The sequence below is a fragment of the Phacochoerus africanus genome, chromosome 1 (genome assembly GCF_016906955.1).
Source record: "Phacochoerus africanus isolate WHEZ1 chromosome 1, ROS_Pafr_v1, whole genome shotgun sequence".
In the NCBI taxonomy this organism is placed as follows: domain Eukaryota; kingdom Metazoa; phylum Chordata; class Mammalia; order Artiodactyla; family Suidae; genus Phacochoerus; species Phacochoerus africanus.
The window spans coordinates 230,716,400-230,740,621 of record NC_062544.1 but is presented as its reverse complement, the minus strand read 5'-3'; the positions used below and the strand labels follow the sequence as shown (position 1 = coordinate 230,740,621).

General features: G+C 41.7%; 1 protein-coding gene and 1 non-coding gene across 2 annotated transcripts in view; one reads left to right on the top strand and one right to left on the bottom strand.

Annotated features, from left to right (window-relative positions):
* The window catches only part of DPPA4 (developmental pluripotency associated 4), a 28,850-nt gene extending 21,781 nt beyond the window's left edge, over positions 1-7,069 (bottom strand). The window contains exon 1 of the mRNA XM_047752934.1: positions 7,016-7,069. Within this exon, the coding sequence (XP_047608890.1) occupies positions 7,016-7,069 (54 nt within the window). The remainder of the gene's footprint in view (positions 1-7,015) is intronic.
* A 7,086-nt stretch (positions 7,070-14,155) lies between these two features.
* LOC125114019 (U6 spliceosomal RNA) lies at positions 14,156-14,262 on the top strand. The gene has a single exon (XR_007131671.1). It is a non-coding gene; the product is annotated as a U6 spliceosomal RNA (small nuclear RNA).
* Positions 14,263-24,222: the final 9,960 nt, after the last annotated feature.

Here is a 24,222-nt window from a genome sequence, read left to right as displayed (position 1 = left end):
CTAGTCGGATGCGTTTCCGCTGAGCCACGATGGGAACTCCTATATTCTTTTTCTTAAAGAGGGAACTCCAAAGTTGCATAAGTTTCAAGCCCTATAGATCTGTCCCAGTGATTATACATAAATACTGAAATGTTTCTGTAAAACGGTAACATTCCTTAACAACCTCACCTAATGTATTGTCCTATTGCTTCCCCTTCCCAGCTTCCTTCCTTTCCCTCCTCCCAATTAATTGCTCCAGGAGAATAATTACTCCATTATTAGGTTTCTAGCTTCTGATCTTCCATGCACTAAGTGCCAGAGTAATTGTGTGTCCTAGGGCCATTACCAGCACTATGAAATCTAGCATGCACATTGCAAATTGCAGAAAAGCATCCACTCAAGAGGACCGATTAGAAAAAACTCACCACTTTCTCCAGGCTGATGCCAGCTCTGAGTGAGGCCACCAGGCTTGGCAAGAGGCTCCTGAGCTTTATTCCAGCCTCAATTCACGTCTTTTCCCTGGAGCTTCTGCATGGAGGCCACAGCATATACTATTACCATGGCAGTTCTGTGTGCCTGGCTTATTTCAAATATGTTACTGAGGACATCTTCAAATGCTTTTTGAAGCCAAAATAAATTATATATCCATCAATGCTCCAGGAGATTCATCACTGCCATGGAGGATATTGATGTTTCCCAAAGGTTGTTCTTTCCCAAACCAACTGACAGTGCCTGTAGATTGATGAGTGCTGATTTCTCAAGTCATTTGCTGGTATGCTGCTGGGGAAGAGAGGCAGCTGTGAGCCCGCAGGCCTGCATGAGACAATTTCAACTGAAAACAGAAATACCTGGCTCTGAACTAATCTTCGTGATCATACAAACTTGCCTAGATATGGTCACCTACTTCAGAGTAAAGGAGAGGACAAAGATTTGGATGAGGTGTGGTGACTGAGATCATTCCTTCAGTCCAGCGTGAGGGAAGAATCCTGGCTTCCTCCTCCTCATTCCCCACCAAGTCCTATTGATCCACCTTCTCAGTGTTTCACAGCTGCTGCTCCTTTTCATCCTTGCAGCCACTGTTTCATTCTTTCTCACTGTACCCCTGTAATAGCTTCCTTATTGCTGTTCTTATTTTCATTCAGTCTACTCCTTCCTAGCCATCCTCTGCAGGAGCCTTGCTGTAGAGGCTGTGCTGTCCATTTCCAGGGGACACAAGTACAACATGAACAGCATCCCCTAGAGTTTTTTCAGCTCTAGCATCCCACTGATGCAAGGAATAGAAAACTTGAGTACATGAGGCTTTTCCACATAGATGACCATCCCTAGGAATTTAGGAGTATGACTTTATATAAAAGCAGGCTTAATTTAATTCTGTGGCATTATGCATTTTTGCTTAGAAGCCTTAACTACTATTAAATATAATTCACTTTCTTTGATTTTAAATGTTACCCAGCTCTGAAATTGGGTGGCTTTTATAAGAATTGCTTTCCTCCTGAGCTAAAAGCATAACCATGCATAGAACAGTAAGAGTAACTTAAATGAGAATGATTACTAAATAACTGCAACCTTGAAGAGAAGATAGGTAATAACACTTTGCATTCAGACAAGCCTGCTTTTCATCTGAGAATTTCAAAGCAAGGCAAAATGCAGCTGATGCTATGTTATGGTTGAAAATTACAACTGTATAATTTCCTTATTCCTGAGTGTTTCCCTTTTCAAATATGATACTGAGTTAAATCATCTCTAGAATTCAATGTGTATTGATTTTGAACACAGGTTTCTCTCTCTTTTTTCCTCCCCTCTAACATCAACCCTGAGGTGCAAAGGCATTGATGGACGCCCTGCCTTTGTGGCATTGCAGCATTTGCTATGATTGGAGAAAATGGAATGATAAGTGATGAATGGACATCTTTCTGAGCTGTTCTAAAGTTGCGGTGGAAAAATACGGAGATGAAGATTTTTTGCTCCCCAGAATCAATTCGATCATGGCACTAGCAAATACTTCAAGAATGAACTGGAGAACTGGCCTATTCACTCTGCTGAAGCAAAAGATTTACAGGATGTGCTCAATGATATAAATGAAAATTATGCCTATTAGAGCCTTGAATTGAACTACTGTAAGTATTCTGCATATCAATGGTAGATCTAGAAATTTCCAGAAATACATTGTGACTGATCCTCTTTACACACTTTCTCTTGTGAGGTTGTGCCTTTGTATTCTTTTGATGACTTTAAAATGTTCATAGGGGAGTTCGCATTGTGGCTCAGCAGGTTAACTCCACATAGTGTCCATGAGAATGTGGTTTAATCCCTGGCCTCACTCAGTGGGTTAAGAATCCAGTGTTGCCTGGAGCTGTGGTGTAGGCCTCAGACGTGGCTTGTATCTGGCATTGCTGTGGCTGTGGCCGGCAGCTATAGCTCTGATTCTACCCCTAGTCCAGGAACTTCCATATGCCAGAGTGCAGCCTTAAAAAGAAAAAAGAAAAAAAAAAAAAAAGAAAGGAAGAAAGAATACAGAAAGTGCCTAACTGCTAGACCATCGGGCAATTCCCTAGGTGCATAAATTCTTGATTACTGACATAAGAGAAGTTAAACAATGAGTTTCTAAATCTCTAAATAGATTGAAAAAAAAAAAGATCTTTTTCTTGGTGTTTTTGTTTGTTTGCTTTTGGCTGTGCCTGCAGCTTGTGGAAGTTCCAGGGTCAGGGATAGAACCCATGCCACAGCAGCAACTGGAGCCACAGCAGTGACAATGCCAGATCCTTAACCTGCTGAGCCACCAGGGAACTCCAAAAAGAACATTTTTTTTGAAGGTTAGTTACTCAAAGGGAAAAATATAAGTAAAAGTAAACAATAAATTTGTTCCCAAGGTAATTAAAATTTTCGTGATAAATAAGACCAGGTGTTACAATTGGTACATTAAAATTCATATTTTATGCAAGATAAAACATAAAATTTTCTTCTGCCCATTCAAGCCTCATTCCTCCCCTTTAGTGTTTATTGTGTATTCACAGTAACCAAAACTCCTTAGGAGATAACATTCCTTCTTAATTTCATCAAGGATCACAACTCCTTAGAAAATAACCTACCCTCTTCCTTATAAAGAGCCACAGTGACCTGTGATCCACTATTTGCTTTGTACCTGTGGATTTGGATTGTGCAGTCTGTCAACAACATTTAATGTATAGCCATCTGTCTCAAAAACTTACATAACTATACTTTGACCTGTAGAGTGAAACAGTTCTTGGAAATTTCTGAGAGGCTGTTCCTGGGTTATAATCCTCAGTTTGGCTACAATAAAAACTGCCACCTCTTTTTTTTTTTTTTTGTATTTTTGAGGCAGCACCCACGGCATATGGAGTTTCCCAGGCTAGGGGTCAAATTGGAGCTGTAGCCACTGGCCTACATCACAGCAACAGCAACATGGGATCCGAGCCTTGTCTTCAACCTACACCACAGCTCACAGCAACTTTGGATCCTTTATCCATTGAGTGAGGCCAGGGATTAAACCTGCGTCCTTATGGTTACTAGTCAGATTTCTTTCTGCTGAGCCATGATGGGAACTCCTCCATCTCTTTCTTAGATTAAGAGATTTTTTTTTTTTTTTGGTAGAAGCTGTAAAGAGATCCAGGCTTCACATTCTCAAAGAGCCTCACATTTAGACAATTCAAAGATCTCCAAAATGTATTACTCATGTAGCCAGAGATGTACTATCAGGATTAAAAGAAAAATATATCCCAGCAACATGGATGCACCTAGAAATTATCATACTAAGTGAAGTCAGACAGAGAAAGACAAATATCATATGAGATCACTAATAGAAATCTAACAAAATTGTTATAAAAGAACATACAAACTGGAAACACTCAAAGATTTTAAAACCAAATTTATGGTTACCAAAGGGGAAATGTGGGGGAGAGGAATAAATTAGGAGGTTGGGATTGACATATACACACTACAATATATAAAATAAATCCTGCTGGGATCGGCAGTGTCTCTATATTGCCAGGACACAGGTTTGACCCCCAGCCCAGCACAGTGGATTAAAAAGGATCTGGTGTTGCTGCAGCTGTGGCTCTCATCTGATCTCTGGCCCAGGAACTCCATATCCCACAGGGCAGCCAAAAAAAGAAAATAAATAAATACATGCATACATACAGAAAATAGGTAACAAGAATCAACTGTATAGCATAGGGTAAGCTGCTCAATATTGTGTAATAACGGGAACAAAATCTGAAAAGGAACAGATATATGTATGTGTATAACCGATTTACTTTGTTGTACACCTGAAACTAACACAACTTTCTAAGTCAATAATACTCAATAAAACATTAAAAAAATCCTAAGTGGTTTTAAGGATGATCTTATTCATATATGAGTACAGGAAATGGTCAACAATTTTAGCTAATTATGAACTATAAAATCTAGTTCTTATATTACCTTAATTTTTCATATAATAAAATGAAAAACTTAAAGAAAACTACATCTTGCAATTTAACTGTTAGAAGTAAATACTATCTACAATTTTATGTTTTCTCTAAATTTATATTGTCATTTCTTCATTTAAAAATTTTGTTTGTTTTGGGAGTTCCCGTCGTGGCGCAGTGGTTAACGAATCCGACTAGGAACCATGAGGTTTCGGGTTCGGTCCCTGCCCCTGCTCAGTGGGTTAACGATCCGGCGTTGCCGTGAGCTGTGGTGTAGGTTGCAGATGCGGCTCGGATCCCGCGTTGCTGTGGCTCTGGCGTAGGCCAGTGGCTACAGCTCCGACTGGACCCCTAGCCTGGGAACCTCCATATGCCGTGGGAGCGGCCCAAAGAAATAGCAAAAAGACAAAAAATAAAAATAAAAATTTTGTTTGTTTTGGGTTTTTTTATTTTATTTTATTTTTTTCTTTTGGCTGTACCAGTGACATGTACAAGTTTCTGGGCCAAAGGCTAAACTCCTGCTGCAGCAGCAAACCAAGCCACTGCAGTGACAACACTGGATACTTAACCCACTGCGCCAGAAGGGAACACCTCTTCATTTTTATTTTTATTTTTGTTTTTGTGGGCCACACCTGTTATATATGGAAGTTCCCAGGGGTCAGATTGGAGCTACACCTTCCAGCCTATACCACAGCCACAGCAACATGGGATCTGAGCCGCGTCTGCAACCTACATCACAGCTCACAGCAATGCCGGATCCCCCACCCACTGAGGGAGTCTAGGGATAGCACCCGTATCCTCAGGGATACTATGTTGAGTTGTTAACCTACTGAGCCATTTTTTAATCTCAAAAAATGGAAATGTCGGGAGTTCCCATTGTGGCTCAGCTAAAATGAATCTGACCAGTATCCATGATGATTTAGGTTCAATCCCTGGCCTCGTTCACCGGGTTAAGGATCTGGCTTTGCCATGAGCTGTGGTGTAGGTCGCAGATGCAGCTCAGATCCCATGGCTGTGGCATAGGTTGGCAGCTATAGTTCTGATTCAACCCCTAGCCTGGGAACTTCCATATGTTGTGGGTGCAGCTCTAAAAAGACAAAAAACAAAACAAAAAAAAACTTTGCTCATTGTGATATTGTGATTTATAATAAGAAATATGTTTGGTCTTCACTTCTGTTTGTGGGGGCAGAACTTCTAAAACTCCGGAAATTTTCCAAGTAATAGAGCAGTCAAGGTGTCTTTTGTTAATGAGGTGACTTCTGGAAAGCCCTTTGGGGGGGGCTGGTTGTCAGGGGAACCAACCACAGGATTAGAGGATTGGAATTTCCAGTAGTTCCCCCAACCCCCATCTGACTTTGGGGGAGGGGAAAGGGACTCGAGATTGAATCATTCACCAACGGCCAATGATTTAATTACGAATGATGAAACCTGCATAAAACACAAGGAAGGGTGGTGTTCAAAGAGCTCCGGGGTTGGTGAACCTGTGGAGGTGCTGAGAGAGTGACACTCTTAGGGCATGAAAGCTTGTGCCCCTTCCCCACACTGTTCTCAATGCATCTCTTCCATCCAGCTGTCCTGAGTTAATATTCTTTTATAATAAATCAGTGATCTAGTAAACCAAATGTTTCTCTGAGTCCCATGAGCTACTCTAGTACATTAATGGAACCCAAAGAGGGAGTTGTTGGAACCTTTGATCTATAGCTGGTTGGTCAGAAGTAACAGGTGATAGCCTGGACTTTCGACTGGCATCTATCTGAAATGATGGGTAAGGGCAGTCTTGTGGGATCTGAAGCTATTTCTGGAAATGCAGTGTCAGAATTGAGTTAATTAGGGGAGTTCCCTGGTTGCCTAGTGGTTAGGACTCAGTGCTTTCACTGGTGCCACCCAATTTGATCCCTGGTCTGGGAACTAACACCCCGCATCAAGCTAAAAAAAAGAAAAGAAAGAAAAAAAAGTCGATTGTAGGCACCCAGCTGGTGTCAGGGAACAGCTTGTTGGTGTGGGAAATAACCTCCCCATATGATGGAAATGGGTGCAGAACCCTTACTCGTTATTAGAAAATATACTTCAACAATACTCTGTCATCAGTGAAAAGGAGAGGATGGGAAGGAAAATACAGGAAGAGGAGAAACATAAAGACACAAACTGGAAAAAAAAAAGGAGCACAAAATAGAACAGTTTCTGGGAGGAATAGAAATACAGAAACAAAGCAGAGGAACACGGGCAATAAAAAGAAGGGTAGGGGCTACATGTTTATTTCTTTTTTCTTTTTTTCTTCTTAGGGCCACACCGGAGGCATAAGGAGATTCCCAGGCTAGGGATCAAATCGGCACTGTAGCTGCTGGCCTACGCCACAGCCACAGCAATGCAGGATTTGAGCCAAGTCTTCAACCTACACCACAGCTCATGGCAACACCGGATCCTTAACCCACTGAGTAAGGCCAGGGATTGAACCTGCATCCTTGTGGATGCTAGTCAGATTCATTCATCACTGAGTCATGACGAGAACTCCAGGGCTACGTGTTTAATATTAACTTTATTTCTATACTGTTTTAATTATAAAAAACACATTGGAAATTACAGTTGAATATTAACAACTGCGCAATTACCTGCTTCTTCAGTATTTTGCTGTCCAGCTGTCTACCATGGTCCAGTCTGCACATCGAGGGAAAGGCAGGTACTGTCTACTCTTAAGGCCTGATGACAGGAGCCTTGGAGAACCTCCAACACTTCAGGCCAAGTTTTCTTTCTCACCAAATTATACTCCAAGCTTAAATTGGCTTCTTAGGAACATTAAGGTGTAGAGAGAGAGAGAGAGAGAGAGAATGACCACCTCAAAGGGATTATCTGATTCTTTCGAGAATTACATTTGTCCTTGTAAATTGGCATCATTCTGGTTTATGCCTCTGTCCCCTGAGAGGTAGCTTAGTGATTTGCTTCATGCTGAAGAACTTGGCCCCCAGGCTTGTAAGCTGGAGCATTCCAAGAGAGGTGGACTGGTGGCAGTGGTCATGGCTGTGGCCATGGCCACAATCTTCCTGCCTCCCTCTCTTCTGTGTCCTTTATGCTTCACATGCATTCATTCAGAATTATTGGATATGATCATCGAATGAAAAGTCTGAGGTACAGAATATGCTAAAGAAAATTAGTGTATTTTTTAGTATATCACAAAGACATAAAGTACATTTGAAAAGTGAAGCAAGTTCAATTGACAGAAAATATGTTCCAACATATAAAAATGTTCCAAAATATGAAAGTCCTTTAGAAAATATGAAATAGTTGCTGTTTGAAATAGTGAAAAACTTAAAATAGCTCAAATACCCAGCCATGGATAACTGGATAGGAACATTTTGATGCATTCATACAAGGCAGTGTTTTTTAGTCACTGAAAATAATGAAGTAGAGAAATGTATTTCACATATTAAAGAAATCTTGGGGTTTGGGGCTTTTTTTTTGTTTGTTTTTTAGGACTGCACCTGTGGCATATGGAATTTCCCAGGCTAGGGGTCAAATTGGGGGTGCAGCTGTCAGCCTACACCACAACCACAGCCAAAGCAATAGTCACAGAAATCTGTGCCAAGTCTGCAACTTACACCACAGCTCAGGGCAATGCGGGATCCTTAACCCAGTGAATGAGGCCAGGGATGGAACCGACATCCTCATGGATACTAGTTGGGTTCATAACCCGCTGAACCACAACAGGAACTCCTTGGGCGTGTTTTTTAAAAAAGAAAATTTCGGAGTAATGTGTATGCTGACACTATTTTTGTACAGTAATACTTGGAGAATGAGGGAAGGGATTATTGGGCATTGTCATTTTTTATGCCAGACATTTCTATAAAATTTGAAATTCTTGCAATTAGCAAACAACATTTTTGTAATTAGTAAAAAAAGAAATTCAAATGAATTGACTATTTCCTATGTTAAAAGATTATATTTTAGGAGAGTTCCCTGGAGGTTTAGTGGAAGGCAGCTATGCTCTCCACTTTACCACCAATGCCACCAAGTCTAGTGGTTAATACTTGGCACTTTCACTGCTGCAGCACTGGTTCAATCCCTTGTCTTGGAACTGAGATCCCACATTAAGCTGCTGCACACTGTGCTGCCTCCAAAAAAGAAAACATTGTATTAAGTTAATTAAATTAATTAATTATTTTGGCCCCACCCAAAACATGGTGAAGCTCCCAGGCCAGGGATAGAAACTCAGTCACAAGCCATGACACCAACTCCTCAACCACTAGACCACCAGGGAACTCCTGTATTTTAAAATAGAATATTTCTTTACCTAAAAGATTCTAAGTATATAACATTCAAACTACACAAAAAAGATATTTAGGAGTTCTGGTTGTGGCTCAGCAGGTTAAGAACCTAAAGTTGTTAGTACAACTTTAACGATTGTGCATTAGAGTGAAAGCTCTTCCCTTTTTAGTTTGGAGCATGGACTCAGGCCAACTAGAATAAAGGAAAACAGAACTTTCCAATTCATCAGACAAGATCTCCTAAAAGAGCAATTATTCTAAATTTTATAAAGGGTGAGAGGGTCAGGACATCTTTAGAAAGTGGTGAGAATGGTAAAGTTTGTGTTCAGTGTTGCCATCCTCCCCTGTTTTTTTTGTATTTTATTTTATTTTTTTTGGCTGTACCTGAGGCATATGGAAGTTTCCAGGCCAGGGACTGAACCCAAGCCACAGCAGAGACCCAAGTCACTGTAGTGAAAACACTGGATCTTTAAGCCACTGCACCACAAGGGAACTCCCATCCTCCCCTTTTCTTAAAAATCCTGATGTTCTTTTTTTTTTTTTTTTGTCTTTTTGCCTTTTCTAGGGCCGCTCCCGCAGCATATGGAGGTTCCCAGGCTAGGGGTCGAATCGGAGCTGCAGCCACTGGCCTATGCCAGAGCCACAGCAACTCGGGATCCAAGCCGAGTCTGCAAACTACACCACAGCTCACGACAACCTGGATCCTTTAACCCACTGAGCAAGGCCAGGAATCAAACCCGCAACCTCATGGTTCTTAGTCGGATTCGTTAACCACTGTGCCATGACGGGAACTCCTAAAAATCCTGATGTTTTTTATCCAGTGGCATAGGCAGCACCCCAAGAGCCCAGAATCTTATACACCAGAGCAATCTTACCAGGTCTGTCTACTTAGGGTCCACTCTGAGAACCCTAATAGTGATCGCTAGTGCTTGCTTCTCACTTATGCATCAAAAGCTACTTGTTCTTTGATTTTTCTCTAGCTGTGAGTCAGTTAGGTAATAGGAATCAGTTGTGTACTAGGAAGACTAGGTGAATATAAATAATCATAACATTTACTGAGCACTTATGTTGTATTATATTTACATTATTATATTAAGTAGCATTGTTATTGTTCCTGCTTTACGTATAAGAAAACTGGTGCCCAGAGGCATCATACACTTAATGAGAGATGGGGTTAAGATTCAAACTCAAGCAGTTCCCTTTGTGGGTCAGCAGAAACGAATTTGATTAGTATCCAGGAGGATGCAGGTTTGATCCCCAGCCTGGCTCAGTGAGTTAAGGATCCAGCGTCGCCATGAGCTGTGGTGTAGGTTGCAGATGAGGCTTGGATCTGAGGTTGCGTTGCTGTGGCTGTGGCATAAGCCAGCAGCTATAGCTCCAATTGGACCCCTAGCCTGGGAACCTCCATGTGCGTCAGGTGCAACACTTAAAAGAAAAGGCAAAAAAAAAAAATCAAACTCAAGGGAGTTACTGTTGTGGTGCAGGGAATTAAAGATCTGGCATTGTCTCTGTGGCACTATGGGTTCAATATGCAGACCCGTGCAGTGGGTTAAGGATCCAGCATTGCCACAACTGTGGAAAGCTGTGATTTAGATTCAATCCCTGGTCCAGAACTTCCATATGCTGTGGGTGCAGCCTCAAAAAAAAAAAAAAAGAAAAGAAAAGAAAAGAAAAAGAAAAAGAAAGAAAAAACAAAAAACCCAAGCTAGGGGTCAAATTAGAGCTATAGCTTCCAAACTGCACCACAGCCACAGCAAGGCATGATCAGAGCAGTGACTTCAACCTACGCCATAGTTCATGGCAATGCTAGATCCTTAACCCACTGAGCCAGACCAGGGATGAAACCCAGATCCTCATGGATATTAGTTAGATTCATTTCCACTGCGCCACAATGGGAACTCCCTAAATTCAAATGTTTCTGTTTTAGTAATATGAGATGTTAACTCCTAAGCCAGTGGTTATCAAAATATGGATCCTGACCAGCAGTAGCAGCATCACCTGGGAAATTATTAGAAATGCACATTCTCCATCTCTACCTCAGACTACTGGATAAAAAACTTTGGAACCTAGCTATTTTTAAGGCTATTTTTAAAACATCCTGCAGGTGACTTTACAGAACACTAATGTCCTAAATTATAGAGCAGAGTTGTCCAACTGAGATTTTCAAGATGACGGAAATGTTTTCTAAGGTAGCTACTAGCCACATATTGCTATTGAGCATTTGAAATGCAGCTAGTGTGACTGAGAAAACCACATTTTCAGTTTTATTTGATTTTAATTAAAATTTAAATAGCTATATATGGATAGTAGCTACTATGTTGGAGGGCATAACTATTGTCTCTTTATATACTGGTCTATGGTTCTTTTTTAGATCATCCCTTAACTCTAAGGAATACTACTAATGAAGTCAATTAGCAAAACTCGTAGCAGAATGGTGAGAGAAATACGATGGATTAAGTGCAGTCTTGTGTAGGACACATTATCCGGGACACTTCCCACATTGCTTATGTGTAGAGTTAGTTTTTTTGTTTTTGTTTTGTTTTATGATTTTTATTTTTTCCATTATAGTTGATTTACAGTGTTCTCTCCATTTTTACTGTACAACAAAGTGACCCAGTCATTTAGATATATATTCTTTTTCTCACATTATCCTCCATCATGTTCCATCATAAGTGACTAGGTATAGTTTCCTATGCTATACAGCAGGATCTCATTGCTTATCCACTCCAAATGCAATAGTTTGCCTCTATTAACCCCAAACTCCCAATCTACCCTACTCCCTCCCCCTATTAGAATTAGGTTTAAAAACAATAGGTGAGGAGTTCCTTTCATGGCTCAATGATTAACGAATCCAACTACGAACCATGAGGTTGTGGGTTCGATCCCTGGCCTTGCTCAGTGGGCAAGGATCTGGCATTGCCGTGCGCTGTGACGTAGGCCGCAGATGTGGCTCGGATCTGGCGTTGCTGTGGCTGTGGTGTAGGCTAGCAGCAACGGCTCCGATTGGACCCCTAGCCTGGGAACCTCCATATGCCATGGGTGTGGCCCTGGAAAAGACAAAAACAAAACAAAAAGAATAGGTGAGAGTATTCAATTGATTTGACCTTTTTAATCAGTCCGCACAATACCAAATGTATGATTAGCTTGTTTACACACATTGACAAGCCTATATAGACAGTGAACAATGGTTCTGATGCACAAGTAAGATGAATCTCACAAATACTGACCCAGATATGATTTTGGTAAAAGGTCATAAAAATCCTTATGAACCTGACTAGTATCCATGAGGATGCAAGTTCGATCACTAGCCCCTTTCCGGGGGTTAAGGATCTGGTGTTGCTGTGGCTGTGGTACAGGCCAGCAGCTGCAGCTCTGATTCAACACCTAGCCTGGGAACTCCCATATGCTGCAGGTGCAGTCCCAAAAAGCAAAAAGCAAAAAAACCAAAACCCAAACATAACGTACAAGAACATATAGGTATGATAACACATTTGCTGTGATTCAAAAGGAATTTTCTAAGACGTTGGCCATTTATATTACTAGGAAGTAGCTAGGCTAAAATGCAATAAATGTAAAAAAAAAAAAATCTATATACTCCACGATAATAACCTGGTTTAAAAGTGGTGGAAATGCAGAGAGGCAATGTGGTCATGTCCCATTATAAACCAAAGAGTAGGCTAGAGAAAAAAATGTCAGTGCTTTATCTTATTTACAACTGTCCAAAGGAGGGAGAAATTCTAGCTACTGGGGACACAAACATTCTTGATACTACAGTGAAACAGATACCATGAATATTAAATCCTCTCTGCTTACCTTGGGAAGTTCATTTGCAGGAGCCAGGGGTCATCTCCAACAAACATTTACTGACTGCTCATGGTTCAGCACTGATGAGAATTTAATGATGAGCACAGCTGTGTTCCTTAGAGAGGCATGATGAGAACTGTGCTTTAGGAAAATTACTCTGGTAAGGAGTGACTGTGGGATTCTCTCCCAGGGACCATGAAGACCAGAATAAAGTGGTTGCTGGTGGGACTGGAAAGTCTAGGAAATTTATATAAGGCACTGCTGAGGTAGAATCTCATTGGAACTTATTCAATATTGGGGAATTCAAATTTGTTATAAAAATGAGGTTTAAAATGGATATTAGGAAGTTGGCGGTATTATTAACACCATATTTGAACCAAAGAGAATGTGGGAAGGGGATGTGTCATGGACTTAAGGGATTGCATCACTTAGTAACTGTTTTTGGGGGTGTTATTTCCTGCTATGACCCACCTGGCAGAAAATAAATCCCATGGTATGTAATCAAGCATCTATCAGGCTTTTGCTAAGACTCTGAAAGCAGCATAGAGTATAGAACCATAATATATCTGCCTTTGTTAAAGAGGCTGGAATTGCAAAGTCTGGAGTTCACGGAGTGGTCCAAAGTATAACCAGCTTGATAAAATACTCTAGTTAATTATCTAGCAAATCACTTCACCCCATTTAATTCCTCCCTCCTTGACTTTTATAGATCTTGCATGGCTCTTATTCTTTAGTATAATGATTTGCTAGATTAGGATTTCCTTAATTAAAAGGACTATGTCTTATTTAACTTTGTATTTCCAGCCTTCGTCTAAGAGCCTAGCACACAAATATTGGCCTAAGTGATAAGTAAATGAATGGGTAAGCAAACAAATTTTCCGGGGCTTGGTTTAGACCTTCTCATTGTTGCTGAGGATAAGTTTGGGTTTCTGGCCGCAGGAATCCTGACAGTGCCTCAAACTGCTCCACCAGTTGGGATCTACTGATAGTGGATATGTGGGGCTAGTCAGGGTTTTGGTTGACAAGTGGTGGTGATGGAATGTAGTGTGAGCTTGGGAGAGGGTATCACAGTGACAAGTGTAAGGAAAACAGAATAGAAAACATTGAAATAGGTAAATTTATTTTTAGTGCCTTTCTATTTCCCTTTACACTGTTTTTTTTGTTTGTTTTTGGTCTTTTTAGGGTTGCACCCACAGCATATGGACGTTTCCAGGGTAGGGGTCCAATAGGAGCTGTAGCTGCCAGCTTACGCACAGCCATAGCAACACAGGCTCTGAGCCACATCTGTGACCTACACCACACCTCATGGCAACGCTGGATCCTTAACCCACTGAATAAGGCCAAGGATTGAACCTGTGTCCTCATGGTTATTAGTCAGATTTCTTTCCACTGAGCCATTATGGGCACCCACTGAGCAAGGCCAGGGATCTAACCTGCATCCTCATGGATACTGGTTGGGTTCGTTAACCACTGAGCCACAACGGGAACTCTGATATTTAATATTTTAAAGCAAACCTTTTTCTCAGTGGTTCTAATTTAGACCCAGTATCTGTTTTGGATTCGATGATATTAAAAAGCAGATTTAGGAGTTCCTGGCATGGCACCATGGGATTTGTGGCATCTCTGGAGTTCTGGGACACAGGTTTGATCCCTGGCCTGGCACAGTGGGTTAAGGATCTGACATTGGTGCTTGCTTCAGCAGCACCTATGCTAAAATTAGAATGATAAAGAGAAGATTACCATGGTTCCCGGACAAGGATGACACGCAAATTCATGAAGCGTTCTGTATTTTTATATCACTTATATGTGGAAACTAAAATATGGCAAAAACGATCCTATCTACAAAACAGAGACAGATAGTTTGTTTGTTTTTCTTTTTAGGGCCACACCCACGGCACTTGGAGGTTCTCACGTTAGGGGTGGAAGTGGAGTTACAGCTGCTGGCCTACACAACAGCCACAGCAACTCAGGATCTAAGCCATGTCTTCAACCTATACCACAGCTTATGGCAATGCTGGATCCTGTTTCGTTTTTGTCTTTGTCTTTTTAGGGCTACACCTAAGGCACACGGAAGTTCCCAGGCTAGGAGTCAAATTGGAGTTACAGCTGCTAGTAGCCTATGCCACAGCCACAGTAATTGGGGATCCAAGCCACGTCTTTGGCCTACACCACAGCTTAACAGCAACGCTGGATCCTTGATCCACTGAGTGAGGCCAGGGATCGAACCCACATCCCCATGGATACTACTTCAATTCATTTCTGCTGAGCCACAGGGGAACTCCAGAATATTCCATATTCTGGATGTGCCTAATTCCTTCCCCATACAATCACTTAATTTGTTTCCTTCTCATATAGTTTTTGTAAATGGAGATGCGCCCCAGAGTCTTGATTAGATTCAAGTTCACTATTTTTGGCAATAATATTTAGTGTGTGATTTTTTCATGTTTCTTTACATCAAACATGATAATGTCTGATTGATTTTCTACATTTGTGTAGATTGATCAGTGTATTTGCACAATAACTGCTGACTCCCTCTATCATAAAAATCACCATCAGCCTTTAGCCTACTGGTTTCATCCATTAATGATTGTTGCCTGAATAATTACATTAGAAGTCACAAATAGTGACTTTCTAATCCTATCATTCTTTTCATATTCTCTGTCTATAACTTCTGTAGAGAAGAACTTTCTGACATTTACTGGGACTATTGCTTAACTTGACATGCTGTATGAGGAAAGCTTAATTCCTTTCAGTTAATTGCAAAATTTAGAATAAAAATTGATGTCTTAGCAAGTACCAATGCTGTCCAATGATTTGGAGGGTATAAGGTTGGTAGGGACTGAGAGATGGGCTCTCCGTCTTTTCCTCTCATTAGTTCCATTATGAATTTATCATTGTCTAGCAATACTGGATCCTTAACCCACTGAGCAAGGCTAGGGATCAAACCCAAAACATCATGGTTTTTAGTTGGATTTGTTTCAGCTGCACCACGACGGGAACTCCCTGATATTCTATTCAGAATCTTGCTTGCATTGTTTATCTGCCATGTGACCTTGGGCAAAGTAATTATTAGTTATTTTTCTGTTAAATGGCAGTAATAATACTATCAACCTCAGGGTCCTTATGAGGATTAAAAATATAATGAATGTAAATCTCTTTACATAGGGTCTGATACTTAGTAATCACTCAATTAACATTAGTTATTATTATATAAACAATTGTTTTTCTTTCCTATTCTTCTAGTGAATCAGGAGGTACTTTCTTCTCATTTGAGCATTTATAGAGGAGATATTAACCAATAGTATGGATGTTGTCTAAATAATAAATTTTAAAGCAATGATCTTGGTGTTCCCATTGTGTTAAGGACCTGACTAGTGGAGTTTCCACTGTGGTACAACAGGATCACAGCATCCTTGGAGTGCTGAGACTCAGGTTCCATCCCTGGCCCAGCACAGTGGGGTAAGGATACGGTGTTGTGGCAGCTGCGGCTTAGGTTGAGACTTGGCTAGGATCTGATCCCCAGCCTGGGAACTCCATATGCCCTGGGTTGAAAACAAGAAAGAGAACCAATTAGTATCCATGAGGATGAGGATTCTGGTTCGATCCCTGGCCTCCTTCAGTGGGTTAAGGATCTGGAGTTACCACAAACTCTGCTGTAGTTCAAAGATGCGTCTAGTGTTGCTGTGGCGCAGGCTAGCAGTTGCAGCTCCAGTTTGACCCATGGCTTCCATATGACAAAGGTGTGGCCCTATTAAAATAATAATAATAATAATACAGTAATGATCTCTATGGGTATAGTTGATTTATAAACTGAGATTATTTAAATATATAACATTTGTTAATGACACTAAAATATATATATACATATTTTTTGCTTTTTTAAGGCCTCACTCTTGGCATATGGACTTTCCCCAGCCAGGGGTCTAATTGGAGCTACAGCTGCACGCCTACACCACAGCCACAGCTACGCTGGATCCTTAACCCACTGAGCAAGTCCAGGGAACTAACCCACAACCTCATGGTTCCTAGTCGGATACATTTCTGCTGCACCACGATGGGAACTCGACATTAAAATATTTTAATGGGTTTAGGGGCCTGGGAAAATGATTTTAAACATGTTTTTCGTCATTCATTGATGCTAGTACAGCATGACTTGCTCTTAGTTCGAGTACATAGTCTATTTCATTCTTCAGGAAAGGTAAACATCTTGCTAAAGCCCTTCAAGGGGCCCAGCTGAATTTAGAAGTAAGCTATAATCCCAGTTGATTTAGTCAGCTTCAGAACTGTCTTACGCTTATGTAAGGATGGGAAGACAGTATTGCAACTGTGACGGTTTTAGTACCATGCGAGGAGATCTAGAGAGGACTGGGAGGTGAGCACAGATGACTCCCAAGGTCTTTGTGGACAAGAAAGTGAGAGCTAAGAAAAAGTAGCAAGTTTCTTGGGAAACATTTCAATATTGTTATTTATACAAGGAGGCAGAGAGCAATACAGCTGGAGAATTAAAGCGGAGCACACAGATGGGTAGGAAAACTCTGTTTTGCCAACTGGATAACATCTGGCACATTAGAGTCAAGTTAAATACCTAACAAGCTAAACAACAGTTGAAGTACAGGATGATCTCTTCATCTTTCTCAGGAATAAAACAGTCAAAAATAAGTCATGCTATATGCAAATACCAGAGATACAGTTAAAGAGAAAAATCCTCTAAACATCTGTGGAGTACCCAGCTGGAATTAAAACAGTCAAGAATATGAGGAGAAGGTAGTTTATAAAAAACCTAAATGGTATATTAACTCTGGCAGTGGATTACAATGTGAAATACTGTAAATTTGTCTTCCTCCTAAAATGACTATAGTTTATTGGATTATTAGACATCCTTACAAAGCAAAGCATACACAAATTTTTTCATAAGCAAAACATATACTGGTAACTAGTTACAGATCCATAACTATAATAATACTTTTTCAAAGAAAAATTTTATGACTGTACCTCTGGCATATAGAAGTTCTTGGGCCAAAGATTGAATCCCAGTCACAGCTGCAACCTACCCCAGATTCTTTTTTTTTTTTTTTTGTCTTTTTGCTATTTCTTGGGCCGCTCCTGCAGCATATGGAGATTCATTCCCAGGCTAGGGGTTGAATCAGAGCTGTAGCCACCGGCCTACGCCAGAGCCACAGCAATGCGGGATCCGAGCCGCGTCTGCAACCTACACCACAGCTCACGGCAATGCCAGATCATTAACCCACTGAGCAAGGGCAGGGATCGAACCCGCAACCTCATGGTTCCTAGTCGGATTCGTTAACCACTGCGCCACGACGGGAACTCCTACCCCAGATTCTTTAACCCACTGTACTGGGCTAGGGATCAAACCCACACCTCCACAGTGATCTGAGCTGCCATAGTTGGATATGTTTTTTTTGTTTGTTTTTGTTTTCGGTTTTTTTTGGGGGTGCTGCACCCACAGCACATGGAAGCTCCAGGCTAGGGGTTAAACTGGAACTGCAGCTGCCAGCCTATACCACAGACACAGCAACACCAGATTCTAGCCACATCTGCAAAGTACACTACAGAGCATGGCAATGCTGGATCCTTAACTCACTGAGTGAGGCCAGGGATCGAACCCACATCCTCATGGTTACAAGTCAGATTCATTACCACTGAGCCACAACAGGAGTTCCCTGTAGTTGGATTCTTAATCCACTGTGCCACAGTGGGAACTCCTAATAAATCTTTTCTTTGAGTAAAATTTACTTGTAAAATGCTATGTGAGTTATCAATATTATTAAGATGACTTTCTTGCCGAGATTCCTCTTCTTGATCCTCTCTATATTTTATATCACCATGGCCTGGGATATCATTCTGCAACAGTGAATCCAATTTGAGTTTTAGTCACAGTGACAGAAATTAAAATGGCATCAAAGATCCAATCTCTTTTTCGTTTATCCTCTGACTTTGGGGAAAAAAATATTCCTCAGGTTTGCAATTCTACTTCCATCATTTGATGTTCCATTATTGAGGAACTGTAATTTTCCAAATCTTCTGAAAAGCAATAACATATTGAAAAGTTTCTTTTGTCTTTCTAATGCATTAAAGGTAAAGATTCATAATGTTTTATTCCAATTACCACAATTGGATGAGATGGTAACAGCAAATCCACACCATTTTTCAGAAAGGTAGTCAGCAATATTTATTGAACACCCATTACATCTTAGATAGAATTCTAGGTGCTAGGTATAAAACTGCAAGAAGACAGACAAGGACCCCAAGCATAGGAAGCTTCATTTTAGGGAAGGGAGAGACAGAAAATATGACAAACCATTTCAGACAGTGCTCAGTGCTGGGGGGAAATAGCATACATGGGATGCGAAGATCCCATTGTGGCTTAGAGGGTTATGAACCCTACTAGTAGCGATGAGAATGCAGGTTACATCCCTGGCCGCACTTAGTGGGTTAAGGATCCGGTGTTGCCATGAGCTGTGGTGTACACTGCAGACGCAGCTAGGATCTGGCATTGCTATGGCTGTGGTGGAGGCAGGCAGCTGCAGCTCCTATTTAACCCCTAGTCTGGAAACTTCCATATGCCGTGGGAGTGGCCCTAAAAAAAAGAAAATCACATAGAGTGATGTGATAGAGAGAATCTGGGTGACTACTTTAGATTGAGCAGTCAAGCAAAGTTTCTCTAAAGAGGGAACATATACACTAAGAATTAAATAACAAGGAGCCAGTTATTTTAAGAGCTGAGGCAAGAACACTCTAAGCAGAGGACAAAGCTAGTGCTAAGATACTAGGGCAGAAATAAACTTGATAAGGGACAAAGCATGGAAAATATAATGCACCTGTAATGAAGTTACTGATTTGTCTTACCTATGCTTAAAATGATAGTACTAATATAGTAGAGAAACAAGGCCTTAAAGCAATTAAATCCAAAGTATCCAAGAGTGGTGGTAATGACTGCAACAAGACTGCAAGAATAAGCAAGGCTAGGAGTTCCTTTTGTGGTGCAGTGGAAACAAATCTGACTAGCGTCCATGAGGATCAAGATTTCCTTCTTCCTCCAAAGCATTATAACTGGTACTTAAGATTCATGAATGGAGTTCCTGTCATAGCTCAGTGGTTAACGAATCCAACTAGGAACCATGAGGTTGCGGGTTTGGTCCCTGTCCTTGCTCAGTGGGTTAAGGATCTGGTGTTGCTGTGAGCTGTGGTGTAGGTTGCAGACATGGCTTGGATATCTTGTTGCTGGGGCTATGGCATAATAGGCTGGCAGCTGTAGACCCCTAGCCTGGGAACCTCCATATGCTGTGGGTGTGGTCCTAAAAAAGAAAAAAAAAAAAAAAAGAATAAGTAAAGCCAGTTGACAAAGGCCCAGATGTTAAGAATGAGTGAACTTAATTCCTAAATTAATTCTAATTATTCTTGGCCCGGTCTCAAAGACAACATAAGAATACCATCCAGGAATTCCCCTCGTGGCTCAGTGGTTAACGAATCCGACTAGGAACCATGTGGTTGCAGGTTCAATCCCTGGTATTGCTCAGTGGGTTAAGGATCCGGCATTGCCATGAGCTTGGTGTAGGTTGCAGACATGGCTCGGATCCCATGTTGCTGTGGTTCTGGTGTAGGCCGGTGGCTACAGCTCTGATTAGATCCCTAGCCTGGGAGCCTCCATACGCCGAGAGAGCGGCTCTAGAAAAAGGCAAAAAGACAAAAAAAAAAAAAATAGAATACCATCCAAATGGATTCAAAGAGTAGAATATTTTTTTCACTGATTGAACAGTAGGAAGAAGGCAGACTTTAGCATCACCATTGCAAAAGCCAACGGCTTGTAACAACTCCCTTCTATTTTTAAAGTCCTTGGAAAAGTTCTGCAAAACTGTTTCATAAAATCTTTTAGTTCCTTCCCATGCCTTACTGGAAGCAGATAGAGTAAGGGGTCCCTGGAAAAACAGAGCCAGGTATGGCTTTCTTGACAGAAGAGAAACTATTTTTGTTTTATGCCATTTTGTGATCTTAAGCCTGGCCACAGTGCTCTCCCTTGAGCAGGTCTCAGTAATTAATGACTTTAAGAAAATGCAGAAACAAAGGAAAAGCAGTCAAGAAACAATAGTTCATAAAATAGAGTCCTAGTTCCTCCTCAACGGATATACCTAACAATTGGATACATCCTCTGAGTTCTGCAGGACCTAGGGTCTCCACGCAGGTGGAGGATGGGAACTACATGCTGAGACTCCAGACTGGTCAGAACCTAAGGGATGATGATGTTGACTTTTTCTGACCCTTATGACTTCAGTTGACCAAATCTTGGACTCTGGCGAACTTTGGCCCAATTACATGCTTAATTCTCTTCTGCTCAAGCCCTTTCATGAATATGCATGAACTCTTAGCTTTAAACGTCTTCAGTTTTGCTGTTGGGGAGACACTACTTTGGGGAAGATCCCTGACAGTCTCTTCACTTCCCTTGATAGTCTCTTCAAGTAATAAAACCTTTTTCTTCTGATCTTTGACTTGGTTGTGTCCTTTGGCACACTAAGAGGTAAACTCAGTTTTTTGGATAAAAGCATTGGTCAGTAAAAAATTCATGTTATCATTAGTAAGGGAAATATGTCTTAAATTTCCATTCCCCTTCCAATCTATTTATTTTAGACTAGTTGTTTATACATATATATGGATTTCTTTTTCTTTTTTTGCTTTTTGGGGCCACACCCATGGCACATGGAGGTTCCCAGGCTAAGGGTGGAATTGGAGCTACAGCTTCTGGCCTATGCCACAGCAACGTCAGATCCCAGCCGCATCTGCAGCCTACACCACAGCTCATGGCAAAGCCAGATCCTCAACCCACTGATGGAGGCCAGGGATTGAGCCTGCATCCTCATGGATACTAATCAGATTCGTTCTGCTGGGCAACAACGGGAGCTCCCTAGTATTTACTTATTTACTTTTTCTTTCTTTTCTGGCCTCCCTGTGGCATGTTGAGTTCCTGGGCCAGGGATCAAATCCAATCCTGAGCTGTGACCTATCCTACAGATGTGGCAATGCTGGATCCTTAACCCACTATGCCAGGCAGGGGATTGAACCCACTGTCCCTGCTGCTGCAGGGACATTGTCCATCCTGATGCACCACAGCGGGAACTCCAAGAGTAGTTTTGAATGAATTTTACATTTTCCTGAAGTTATTTATCATTGTGCTCTGATATTTCACAGGTAGTTTTAATGCTTTTGCTAAGGAGTTGTCAAGCAGCAGATTTAAAATAACTACTTGCCGAAGCTCAAAGTTTAGAAAACCTAAAGAGAATATAATGTTGTCTTGGTAGTTTTCCTCTTAAGCAATGATCCTTTAAAGGTGATACAAGCGAAACTTTTTTTCAGTACTACATTGAAGCCCTAAGGCTAAATCGTGTGAAAATTTGGTGTGTCCCTTTCCCTTATACTCATCTTGCCCCAAGTAAAGTTTAATGTGAAAAGAAATCACTTCATTAAAGAAGGGAGAGATGTTGTAGACCTTTTGTGGCAATTAAGGGATCATGGGACCTGAATAGTTAGCTCCATATGCTAGCCACAAAAGTGAACTAAAAAGGCTGGCAGGCCATGCCCGGGGGGTCGTTCCAGTGCTGGGTGGGATTTGGGAGGAACCAACTCCACAGAGGTGCACAATTAGAGTTTCCCTTGGTATCTGCGGGGTCATTGGTTCCAGGACCCCACCCCCAGTGCATACCAAAATCCTCAGATGATCAAGTCCCTTACACAAGAGGGCGGAGCATAAATAATCCAGTCAGCATTCGTATCCATATCCTTGAATTTCGCATCTGCGGATTCAACCAGCTGCAGATCATGGGTCGAATCACCAGTCTCTTGGTAGAATCTGCGGATGAGAAACCCAGGGATAAGGAAGGCGGTGAATTTAGTTTGAAGTAAAAGCCTCTCCTGAACGTAGGACAGCTTGGACTTTTGAAAAGCAGAGTGTGGAATTCTTCATTCTTGGCCTTCCATTTGAAGGTAATTAGGCATTTTAGACTCATGATCACTTTTTAAGAACATTGTGGGTTTTGTAACTTGTTCAAGGTTGTCCTGTGGCCCAGTAGCGAAAGCAGTTAATCCTTAACATTAACGCCCGGGTGTCTGTCTTCCCGGCCAGCCAGACGGCTGTCCTTAGTGCGGGCAGTTGAAAATCTCCAAGGAGAGAAATCCTTTTACTGGTGACCAGAGAAAGGAAACAAGGTGAGCCCCTGGGGACAGCTAGGAGGGAAGATGAAGACGGAGCAGAGGAAATCAGTTGAGCATGGAAAACATCTGCTGGCCACTCACTACGACTTTAAGGCAGTGATTTTCAATCTTTGGAAGATGGGTGGCTTCCAAAGTTCTCCATACCCTGGTGGCACCCCAGACCCGTCTTTGGAAAGATGCTGGCATAAGTATTTTTATAGCTCCTTTAGTGGTTCCAGAATGCAGTCAAGGTTGAGACCCCTGGTCCAGGAAGCAGTTTTCAAACTAACATGCTGGTGAATCACCTGAGGAGCTTATTAAAATGCAGGTTCTGATCCAGTATGTGTGGGGAAGGGCCTGACGGGACAGGCATTTCCAGGAATTACCAGTGCTGGGAGGGGGCACAGGGGGCTGGGAAGCACAAGCCATTGGATATTAACCCTGGACACCAGCTGATTCAGGTTCATCCCCTGGCCTGGAAACTTCTGCATGCTGCAGGTGCACCCAAGAAATAAAGGAAACAGTCACCAATGCAGATTACAGGTAATAAGCAAGGAAAGCATGTCTCTGATGAGATTGGAAGGTACAGATTAGATTCTTCAGTGATTTTTATATTTTGATTTCTAGTCAGTCTTCTCTCAGTTACTCAGTTAAGTGCTCAATTGTACGTAATGCACTTGAGTTTGTGCTCTTAACGCGGTGGTTTGGTGGATTGTCCCCGTGTATTTTTATTTTTATTTTATTTCATTTCATTTCGTCTTTCTATCTTTTTTAGGCCCGCACTGGAGGCACTTGGAGGTTCCCAGGCTAGGGGTCTAATCGGAGCTGTAGCCATAGGCCTACGCCAGAGCCACAGCAATTCCAGATCCGAGCCTTGTCTGTGACCTACACCACGGCTCATGGCAATGCCTGATCCTTAACCCATAGATCAAGGCCAGGGATCGAACCCACAACCTTATGGTTCCTAGTCAGATTCGTTAACCACTGAGCCATGACGAGAACTCCCCCATGTATTTTTATGGGTTTTTTTTTTGTCTTTTTTCCTTTTCTAGGGCCACTCCCTACACATGTGGAGGTTCCCAGGCTAGGGGTCCAGTCGGAGCTACAGCTGCTGGCCTGTGCCACAGTCACAGCAACGCAGGATCCAAGCCCTGTCTGCAACCTACACCATAGCTCATGGCAACGCCGGATCCTTAACCCACTGAGCAAGGCCAGGGATTGAACCCGCAACCTCATGGTTCTTAGTCAGATTCGTTAACCACTGCGCCAGGATGGGAACTCCCCCCCCATCTATTTTTAGATTGAAATGGTAACAAATAACATATTGGTATTGTAACAAAATTAAGTCTGTTCAAAAGATAAAAAATCAAGTTCCCTTTGTGGCACAGCGGAATTCACTCGGACTAGTATGCATGAGGATACAGATTCCATCTCTGGTCTCACTCAGTGGGTTTGGGTTTCCAGAGTCACGATGAGCTGTGGTATAGGTTGCATAGGTGGCTTGGACCTGGTGTTGCTGTGGCTGTGGTGTAGGTGGGCAGCTGCAGCTCCAA